General features: G+C 31.2%; 2 protein-coding genes across 2 annotated transcripts in view; one reads left to right on the top strand and one right to left on the bottom strand.

Annotated features, from left to right (window-relative positions):
* Positions 1 to 299: 299 nt before the first annotated feature.
* Positions 300 to 1,454, top strand: LOC111707226 (ATP synthase subunit a-like). The gene has a single exon (XM_023480286.1). The coding sequence runs from the start codon at positions 300 to 302 to the stop codon at positions 1,452 to 1,454; it is 1,155 nt and encodes a 384-aa protein (XP_023336054.1).
* A 1,012-nt stretch (positions 1,455 to 2,466) lies between these two features.
* LOC111707219 (uncharacterized) overlaps positions 2,467 to 11,697 on the bottom strand; it is a gene marked incomplete in the record, with an annotated part of 24,334 nt that continues 15,103 nt past the window's right edge. Inside the window, 5 exon segments of the mRNA XM_023480275.1 lie at positions 2,467 to 2,829; positions 3,759 to 3,810; positions 5,749 to 5,834; positions 8,750 to 8,855; positions 9,933 to 9,977. Coding sequence (XP_023336043.1) covers positions 3,775 to 3,810; positions 5,749 to 5,834; positions 8,750 to 8,855; positions 9,933 to 9,977 — 273 coding nt within the window.

The following is an 11,697-nucleotide window of genomic DNA, read 5'->3' on the forward strand; positions in this document are numbered from 1 at the left end:
GAATACTGAATTAATCTAATCGGAGGACAAAACTTTTGTATTTTTAATAATTCTTCAAAAAGGGCTGAGTCGGCTCATCTTCTATGCTATCTTCTATGCTCTATTCTATGCTCTCTTTTATGCCCTCGTCTATGCTTTGTTCTATGCTCTCCTCTATGCTACCTTCTATGCTCTGTTCTATGCTATCTTCTATGCTATCTTCTATGCTCTCTTTTACTCTATTTTCGATTATCTTTTTTATGCTCTCTTCTATGCTCTATTCTATACTCTATTCTATGCTATCTTCTATGCTATCTTCAATGCTCTCTTCTATGCTCTCTTCTATGCTTTCTTCTATGCTCTCTTCTATGCTCTCTTCTATGCTATCTTCTATGCTCTCTTCTATGCTCTCTTCTATGCTCTCTTCTATGCTATTCTTCTATGCTCTCTTCTATGCTCTCTTCTATGCTTTCTTCTATGCTCTCTTCTATGCTCTCTTCTATGCTATCTTCTATGCTATTTTCTATGCTCTCTTCTATGCTCTCTTCTATGCTATCTTCTATGCTATCTTCTATGCTCTCTTCTATGCTATCTTCTATGCTATCTTCAATGCTCTCTTTTATTCTATTTTCTATTATTTTTTCTATGCTCTCTTCTATGCTCTCTTTAATGCTATCTTCTATGCTCTCTTCTGTGCTCTCTTCTATGCTCTCTTTCATTCTATTTTCTATTATCTCTTCTATGCTCTCTTCTATGCTCTCTTCTATGCTATCTTCTATGCTCTATTCTATGCTCTCTTCTATGCTATCTTCTATGCTATATTCAATGCTCTCTTTTATTCTATTTTCTATTATCTTTTCTATGCTCTCTTCTATGGTCTCTTCTATGCTAATTTCTATTATCTTTTCTATGCTTTCTTCTATGATCTCTTCTATGCTCTCAATTTTATTCTCTCTTCTATGCTCTCTTCTATGCTCTATTCTATGCATTTCTTCTTTGCTCTCTTCTATGTTATCTTCTATACTCTCTTCTATGCTTTCTTCTATGCTCTCTTCTATGCTATCTTCTATGCTCTCTTCTATGCTCTCTTCTATGGTCTCTTCTATGCTAATTTCTATTATCTTTTCTATGCTCTCTTCTATGCTCTTTTCTATGCACTCTTCTATGATGCTCTCTTCTATGCTCTCTTCTATGCTCTCTTCTATGCCCCTTTTCTATACTCTCTTCTATGCTTTCTTCCATGCTATCTTCTATACTCTCTTTTATGCTCTCTTCAATGCTCTGTTCTATGCTCTGTTCTATGCTCTGATATGTCAAAAAGTCAAACCCTTCTCAGCCAGGCCAGTCTAATAATATTGAACTTTTCAAAAATCTTTCGATTTCCTATAATCACAGCCTTACAGGGAAATATCTCATACTGGGATTTCAGGACGGTTTGCACCCATTGCATTCTTGCAATAATTTTACATCTTTAATGTTAATTTCAACTATTCTTTTGAATTCATTTAAAAAGATTTTTTTATTATCAAGTTAAGTTTTTTTTTGTGTGAAAATATTTGATGAATATCGGTCCTAAACATTCCCGGGGAGGTCACGTGAGTTGCCACAAAAAAATTGGTCTAAACAAGTTTTTGTTGTTCCTTCTGTTTCTTGTTGGTTTTTGGCTCTTGAGATTAAAGAATTAAACACTGAATAATCGAAACATGAAAAAATTGGGAAATGTTTAATAAGTTTAATAAACGAATATCTTTATGTACAAAAAGAAAATGCTCCTAGACAATGGTGGTTTAGGAAGGGGAGGGGAGGGTTGGGGGGGGGAGGTATCCCCCTTTGGAAAATTTCAAAAATCACCACTGCTCCTGACTGTTCCCAGAGAAAAATCAGGACTTTTTTTCAACGCTAAATTTTATCTCTAACTTTTATTATCAAATAACGACAAATTATAAAGATATATTAAAAAAGGAATTTCTCTTAAAAAATTCTTTAATTTTGAATCAAAGTGTAATAAATTCTCAAGCACTGGCAATAAAATACAAAAAGTGACAATTTTCTTTAGATAAATTTTAGAGAGGAGAGATTTCTGGAAAAAATTATTTTATATTTTAACATTCTAAAGTTTTTAGAAATTATAAAACTAAAAACTTAACAAAAACACGAAAAATACATTTAGGCAATGCCGGGACCAAATTTTTAATTCAAGAAATATTATTGTCTAATCAGTTTTGCAGATGTTTGCTGAAAGCTAAAGTAGATAATTTTACTATTCGACTTATTTCTTTGTAAACGTCTTCCCTCGCCTGTCCTAACCTAAGCGTTCAGCTCTGTAGCCCGCTAAAGCCGCAGTGCTCGGCCCATTTTGTAACGTGCAGTGCCTTAGAAAAATTGTGAAGCTTTTCAAACATGAAAAATTAAATACAAACACAAAAAAAAAAAAAATAAATAAATAGACTATATTTTTCTGATAACATAATTGTTATTTATTACAAAGAAAAGAATTTTACATTGTTAAAAAATAAGAGCAATTAAACGTATTCCTTTGGATGAAAAATACCAAAAGTGTGTCAACAAACATATTAAAAACTGCATACAATGCATACAAATACCAAAGGTTGTTAAAAAAAACATCCTGAGAGGAAAAAGTTAATCTCAAATGACAGAAAAAATATCAACAATTCCATTAAGAAATGAAATTCAGTAAAAATAAAGTTTAAAAAGAAGAAGGAAAAGTGTACGTTTACAATTTTATAATTTAACTCACATCTTATATTATTATAAAATTATTAATATGAATACATGAGTTTGATATCAGGCAGTTTCAGTTATTCTTCATCAACGGACAAACAGTGGAATCTAAAAAAAAAGATAAAAGGAATTGAGTTTTTTCCACAAACTCTGATTTTAGGTTTTCACATTAAGTTGCAAAGATATAGAAATTTGAAGATCAAGATTTATTTTTAGATATAATTTAAAAATTCAATCGATCGGCATAGCACAACATAAATTGTTAAGGATTCAGTCCTTGTATTGATTGTGCACAAAACGCCTAAACTTTGATATTTTTTGCAATATCCAGTTTACACCAAAAAATGCAGAATTTGATATATTTAGCATAAAAACCTTTATTTTCAGAAACCTGGATATCGCAAAAAAAGTTACAATTTTCTTCAGACAGGTTCAGAAATAGATATTTTCTGTAAAATGTTTATCAGAGCAGTCCACTAGCGCCTGATCCAATCAGGGTTCAGTCATGTGTTTGTTTGTCTATTCTGAACCAATATAAATAGTATGGCGGTAACATCTATCTTTCTATCTATCTTATTATATCCAATTTGAGTTCTGAATCCTTCAATCCGGCGCTATCAGTAAATGGAAATATTTACTTCTACTGAAACTATAGTGAGAGGTTGATTTTAACAACCTCCACCATAGGAAAAATTATTATATACGCCCCCTCCGGCCCCCACCCCCCCTNGGTGGGGATAATTAAAGAAGGGGGAGGGGTAATTCAGGATGAGAGGGGGAGGGTTTGAAATAAGCTGTAATAATAAAAAATAAAAAATGCTAATAATTGACGTTATATATTCTATGGTGATATAATCCCTGTATAATGTATATTGGGCCCCTTAAGAAATAAAAAATGCTAAAGTTGTGAATCCACCAACTTAAAAAAGGCTTTATTAGAGCTACACAGATCTAAAAATTTCACTTATTTAAAAAGCCCTAAGTTTATTACATGTGCCTCATTTTTCATTTTTTTAATAAAGTTTTAATCTTAAAACCTGTTTCCTGAAGGTTTCAGAAGAATTTGTAATGTTGGGCAAGTTTATCATTCTGAAATATTAAAATATAATTATTGGAAACTTTACCTCAAAAAGTTTCTAAAAAACAATAAGTTCCTGCAATATCAATAAGTTTCTGCAATATCAATAAGTTTCTGCAATATCAATAAGTTCCTGCAATAACAATAAGTTTCTATATAACGAAAAGTTCCTGCAATATCAATAAGTTTCAGAATATCAATAAGTTCTGCAATATCAATAAGTTCCTGGAATATCAATAAGTTCCGGTAATATCAATAAGTTCCTGCAATATCAATAAGTTCCTGCAAAATCAATAAGTTCCTGCAATATCAATAAGTTTCTGCAACAACAATAAGTTTCTACGATAGCAATAAGTTCCTGCATTATCAATAAGTTTCTGCAATATCAATAAGTTTCTGCAATATCAATAAGTTCCTGCAATATTAATAAGTTTCTGAATAACAATAAGTTTCAGAATAACAATAAGTTTCTGCAACAACACTAAGGTTCTACGATAACAATAAGTTTCTGCAATAAAAATAAGTGTTTGCAACAACAACACTAAGCTTCTGCAACAACAATAAGCTTCTGCAACAACAAGAAGCTTCTGCAACAACAAGAAGCTTCTGCAACAAACAAGAAGCTTTTGCAACAACAAGAAGCTTCTGCAACAACAAGAAGCTTCTGCAAAAACAAGAAGCTTCTGCAACAACAAGAAGCTTCTGTAAAAACAAGAAGCTTCTGCAACAACAAGAAGCTTCTGGAACAACAAGAGGCTTATGCAACAACAATTTGCTACTCACACGTTTTATAAATAAAGAAACTCTTCAAAAAAAATTGTGCCGATTTCAAGATTTCAGACTATATTGAATTAAAAGAATTGTGTCTTTGCCACAAACTCAGATTTTTGGTTCTGTTTAGTTTCTGTACCCCCTTCCTCCAAAATACCCCAGAGCCCGAAATTTAAAAGAGTATCGTTAAACAAAACTCGGGAGTTTCCTTTTTGGGGTCTTAACATTTATGTAGATTTTGATTTAAGAAATTCGAAAAAAATGGAAAATATAATCAAACTGAAAAAAATAATATTTCGAAACAAAAATATTGATATTCACAAAACTGTGTAACCCCATTCGTGAAACCCGGGTTTTAAAACTGGTTTTCTTAACGATACCCTGTCTTAAGTTTTGGGCTCAGTAAAGCCCAGTACTTTGAAGTACATTGTAGTACCCTGTACCCTATAGCACTCTGTACACCCTGTTACCATCACTTTCCATAAAAAAGATTTGGGAATTACAAATTGGTGTTTTTGCAATCCTCCCTCCAATGAATCATCAGCTGTTTAGTTTTAAACCATATCAACAGAATCTCTTTTATACTGTTATACACAAATGAAAATAATGCATAACAAGAGTAAAGTGCAAGTTGCAACCCAGAAAAGCTTCTATATAAGTTCTAAATATTTTTGTTCAAAATAAAAATTCTGTTTGGTTTGCCAACTTTTTTTGCAGAATCTTTCCTACTTTCTGAAAGGTTTTACATCGGTATGTTTAAGGATATCTACTCGATAAAAAGCAATATTTATCAATACTTATCTTGACTCAAACTCTTAATTAAATGAATATAGAAAAAATATGCCGGTTTATGAAAGTTTTAGATATGTATTTGCAATCATCCAGAACAAAAAGTTTTATCAAAAATTAAACTTTAAAATCTTATAAAAGTTTTTTAAAAATAGGAAAAAAATCATTTCTGAAACCCCTAGGCTTAATACGCCAATATAATTCACCAAAACCATACTGCAGTCCTTCAATTATCATACAGGGAAATTTTCATCTTTCTAAACATCCCAGGGAAAGATTTTACAGGTTCTTTCAAACTATGGATTCTAATGGATCAAATAATCCAAGTTTGAAATATCTAAGGTTTACACCATCAGGGTGCAAAGATATAGGAATTATAAATGACTTACCTTGAACAAGATTTGAGAGAACTTTGGTTGAGTGGACTGCACTATTCCAGCTGGAATAGGAGGAGGCTGAGGAGCACCACGGAATCCTAAACGCAAATAAAATTAAATAGAATACGCCATGGTCTCCGGCAATCATAACTCATGAACCCCGGCACGTGGATTTAACGGTTCTGTCAATATTTCAGAAAGATGTGACTTCCGATCACAATTTGACCCCTTATAAATAACTTTTTGTTGGCATATACATTTTGAATGAAAAAGTATAAAATAAACAAATCTGTAAGTTTAAAGATTGTTGAAATATAGACGAAAACACGTTTGATTTCAAATAAAAGAAGCAGGATACTTCTCTCTGTGGTTAGTTCAGTGTGCCGGGACCGATTTGCCCAAAATTTTGTTTGAGAAACTCAGTAAAACTACGGTGATGGTCTTAGTCTGGTTTATAAATTAGAAATTGAGTTTAAAGGGGAAATTTTCAGGCAAAGCTGGGTTTCCAAACTAGTTTTTATAAAGTACAAAGAAAAATTATTTGTCAAATCAGGATCACATGTATGTTTCAGGAAAATATGTGAAAAGTAGCATTATTCTTGTTATTTTTAAGTTAATGATAATAATCTGCCAGGTAAGCTGTGAAGACATGTTTCACAAGAAATATAAAAACATTTTTATTTGCACATTTATATTCTTATTTCTGAAGGTTTAATAAAGAAATAATGATTAATTTGGGTGAAAAATATAATAAGGTTTGCAATATACTGAATCTGCAATATCATATAATATTTTATTAAAAATATTAATATATATTATTTTTAATCAATAACAATAAGAAAAAGAATTTAGATGCAATAATATTACCATGATATTATTTTATAATCAATAATAATAAAAAAAAATTTAGCTGCGATTATTAAATCTGAACTTATATATATATTTATATAATTTCTTGCAACTATAATCTTCTTTCTTTTTTTTTGTCAAATCATTAAATGAACAATTTAAAGACAACATTTTTGATTTAAATTTATCATTGTCATATTTGAAGTATATTTTTTTGGGTAACCCTTTGCAGTGTATATATACAGGGTGAGTCAAAGAAAAGTGTGATTTGCGGCGCCTGGTGCAAAATTGTACCCTTTTGTGCAACTCTCCTGTATGGTGTTTTTTCAATATTTTTTGAAAATTTGTAAATTTTTGTTGGTACTTCAATGGCCCAAATCCGCGAACAGGAGAGCATTAAAGGTACAATTTTGCAGCAGGCGCCTCAAATCACACTTTTTTTTGACTCTCCCTGTATATATATATATATATATATATATATATGAATACGATGAAAAGAAATAAAAAAATTCCTTTTTTGAGCCAGGAAGTTACAGAAACTATAAAATATTTCTGTTTCTCTCTAATGTATTTTTAATATTTTTTAATAGCAATCTTTATGTGTGTTAAGATATACCAAATAAAATATTCACATGAAACTGAAAAACTTTACATTATGGCTCATCTTTTATCAATTTCCGATATATTTATTCGAGTTTGATAAATTTACAATTCTCAAAGTTGGAAGGAATTTTGGCAAACAAAATTGTGCTGAGTTGGAATTGAAAGCTGGAATAAATTTCTTTCTGAAATTTAAAGAAACTATAGGCTTTCAGGGCGCTGTGCGCCCATCTTCTGTTAAATTGTGAACACTTTCTATTGAAATACATTGTAAAACAAGAAAGATTGAACTTCAATCTCTCGTAAAAAAAAAATTCACGAATTTTAAAGAAAATTTCGTTGATTTTCAAAATCTAATGAAAATTTAATTTTTTTAGAGATTTTTTTTAAATTTTGATCTTTCATAAACCTTCGTTTGGGTCATGTTAGGCCCCACACAAAATTGGCTAAGCCGTTTTGACGTTTATTGGATACAAACAGAAAAAATAAGATAATGTCGTTGTGTTACACATATCGAACACCCTATTGCCTTGATAGTTATGATATCAATCTGATAAAATTTGCAATCACTGATTGCTAATTTATACATAATTCAATTTAACTAATTTGCATTTTCATTCTGTGTTCTTTCAATGTAATCCGTTATAATTAGAGACTTGATTAACGGCTAGAGTATATGCAACATTGGCATTGAAGGTGTAGCCAGGCTACATGTTTATAACTGCAGGATATCTATCTGCAGGTTTACAGTGGTAATCAGAAAACAGTGGAAGGATTTTTGTTTTCTTCTTTCATTTTACAAGATGAAATATATCAAAAGATTTTGTAACTTAAATGGTAGAACGATAAAAATGTTTTGGGAACATTCTAAGAAGAAATTGCAGTAACAAAAAGACGAAAAGGATTCCACAATAGTTTAAGCGCTGGGGCGAAAGAAAACGGAATACCACAGTAAAATATCTAAATCAAAAATTGTCAAAAATCTGATTTAAAAAAAAGTCCCCTCAACTTGGAACTATAGCGGAGCAAGACCTTCTCCTCCCTAGACTTGGAAATATAGCGGATCAAGACCTTCTCGTCCCTTGACTTGGAACTAAAGCGGAGCAAGACCTTCTCCTCCCTAGACTTGGAACTATAGCGGAGCAAGACCTTTTCTCCCTCAACTTTGAACTATAGCGAAGCAAGACCTTCTCCTCCCTCGACTTGGAACTATAGCGGAGCAAGACCTTCTTCTACTGTCTAGTTCAGTGTTATATCTCTAATTAGGGTTTCCAGCGAAATTGGGAAACCATTTCTCCAAAAATTCCGCTCGCTAAAAAATATGCAAAAATTTTGCATTATAACCTGTGCAAATTTCGTTTTTTTTCAGGAAATTTAGCATTTTTTGTTTTGAACAAATTCAGCATTTTTTCGCGAAACAGGTTTAAGCAAAAGTTTTCGAATAAATTAACATTTTTGCAATTTTTCGCATAAAAGTGCGAAATTTCGCAAAAAGTTCGCGAAATACAAAAGAAACCTTTCGCGAAAGTTTTTTCGTTCGCTAGAAAACCTATTTCTAACTCACCTAGAGCAGGTTTGGAGAAGGCAATATCAGGAAGAGAGTCCAGGGTTTCTTTAATAGTTACATACTCCCCCTTAGCTGGAGTATCTTTAGTATCTTCTAGTCCAACCTATATATAAAGTTTATAGTTATATACTCCTCCTTAATATCTTCTAGTCCAACCTATATATAGAGTTTCTATTTATAAACTCCCCCTTAGCCAGAGTATCCTTAGTATCTTCTAGTCCAACCTATATATAGAGTTTCTATTTATATACTCTGCCCTTAGTTAGAGTATACTTTGTATCTTCTAGTCCAACCTCTATATAGGGTTTCTAGTTATATACTCCTCCTTAGCTAGAGTATCCTTAGTACCTTCTAGTCCAACCTATATATAGAGTTTATAGTTATATACTCCCCCGTAGCTGGAGTATACTTAGTATCTTCTAGTCCAACCTTTACAGTTTACAATTATTATTCCCTCATAGCGGGAGAATCCTAAGAATATACAGGGTGTCCCACGAAACATGACAGCCGGTGAATAGGTTTTAATGTCTTCTTCAATAATTTAATATGTTGTTTAATACTAAAGAGACTAATAACATTTGTTATATGACAGTTATATTATAGTGAAATTGATTTCACAGTATAAATATAAATAAGTGAAACATGTTTAAACGAATTAAACTGCAAAAAAATCTTAAATATCAAATACAGTATGTGGAAGAAGACATTCTTCAAAGCTATTCACCAACTGTCATGTTTCATGGGACACCCTGTACAATCCAACCAAGTACATTTCCTCCTTTTATTCCTAATTTTCTAGATTTTTTGGCTTATAATAATTTCTGAAAGCATGCACTGGGTTTATTAACATTTCTTCCAGACACGCACCTCTAGCCCTTTAGTAAAAGTAAATTCAGCCTATATGAAGCATAAAGTCTGACCACGTCAACCTTGTTGCACCGGCTAGTCCTGTCCATAAAGCTAGGTACAGTACAAACTGGGACCAGAAAGGTTGACCGGGCTCGGAAATTCAAATGTACTACGGCTGCCCGTGCGGAGAGTACTGTACACAATATGAGGATATTCGAGTACAGTTCCTCGCTTTAAATTTGCTATGCATGGGTACTGGTATCTTGGTTCCATATATTTTCCTTAAGTTATCGATTATATGAAAGATTATTTTCAATTATAAAAAATAAACCTCTATAGTATCAGAAAATGGCGCTTGGTCAATCACACTTTTCTCCTAAAATAAATAAAAATAGTTTAAAAAAATAGTTAAACAGTTTACTTAAACTTCTATAGAAACTTCAATAGAAAATCGAAATATTTAAATGCATTATTTCCGAAAATTTTATGAATTTAAAAAATAGTATTTTGTAAATTTGAAATTTTAATTCTATAGTGCAGTTATTGTTGAAGCAAGATATTAGTTAATAGATCTAGAGCGGTCATTTTTAAGATTTGATAGAAATAATTTAGTATCACATTTATGTTTTTTTTCTCTTTTAATTTTGATTTTGGTGGAGACACGGCCTTTCTAGTGGTTATTTTGATTACAAAAATATCATATTTAAGAAAACTTTTTTATACTTTTTTTATAAAGCGACGCTAATAAACCTGTTTTTTTGGCTTATTCCCTTTATGCTATGGCGGACTCGAGACAAAAATAATAAATAAGTAATGTCTTGATATGAATATAGATTCCTAGAATAATATGATTTGACATGAGCTAAACATGGTGCCAAGTGTACAGGAAATACATTGACAATGTCATATTCTGTCAAGACACAAGCTTTCGAAATATATCTTAAAGGGAGTGTTCGCGAAAATTAAAAGGGAGTATAGGCTTACGGCGAAAAATAATCGCTTTTGATTGCTACTAATCAACTACTTCTATCTGTTGCGTCTGTAAGGAGAAAATTGTTAAAAACGACTTATACTGAAGAACGCAGCGTCCGTACAAATTCAGAAAGTTTCAATATACGACTCGGATCGTAAAATTCTCAATTTAATTTCAAACAAATCATTCAGATATTACAACCTAAAGTCATCGATTGTTCTTCGACCCATTCGTATACAGTAAATATTTCAGAATATCTGTTATTTGTTTTATTTAAAATCCACTTTAAACGAATTTTATTCCGCTAGGTGTCTCTGCCAATGTGTAATCATTCAAAGCATCGAGAGCTAATTCGGCGTTTTAAGTTGCATTCTATACAAAACGAATATTAAATACTAACTATATACGAATGCGTCGAAAAATAATCGGCTATAGATTGAAATATCTAAATTATTTGTTTGAAATTAAATTAATTTTTAAAGGGAAGAAGATATTTTGGTAAAATCGAGAAATTGATTAACCTTTGATAAATTGAGAAAGGCGTCGATTTTTTGCTTTGTTTTAAATCATTTTTAATTCATGATTTTGATGTGCTTGAGATATATATTTCACATCATAATTCAAAATCTTTCCTCTCGATTTCATATTATTACATTATTGTGATTGCTCAAATAATAACTATTTATCTCTTTATTATGGGGAGGCAAAAGGTCTGCAATAAATATAGAAGGGAATATTACATTTTAGCTTTTAAAAATAAGTTATAGAGATTTTTCCACTTCTTTACAAAATACAACTTTTTGATTTACATCAAAATTCAAAATCACCTTTTTTATGTTTTGAAAATTGTAATATCTATTTAGTTTTATAAAACATATTTTTGAGTTCAGAAATTAAATCTAATTAATGTTTGCGGAGTTGTAAATCCGCAACTTCTTAGCAGAAAAATTCGCAATTAATTAATTGTTTATAATTTAGTTTCTGAGAGAAGGTGGTTAAAGTATAGTTTCTGAGAGAAGGTGGTTAGAGTTTAGTTTCTAAGAGAAGGTGGTTAGATTTTAGTTTCTGAGAGAAGGTGGTTAGAGTTTAGTTTCTGAGAGAAGGTGGTTAGAGTTTAGTTTCT

Source organism: Eurytemora carolleeae, unplaced genomic scaffold (assembly GCF_000591075.1).
Source record: "Eurytemora carolleeae unplaced genomic scaffold, Eaff_2.0 scaffold591, whole genome shotgun sequence".
Taxonomy (NCBI): Eukaryota; Metazoa; Arthropoda; class Copepoda; order Calanoida; family Temoridae; genus Eurytemora; species Eurytemora carolleeae.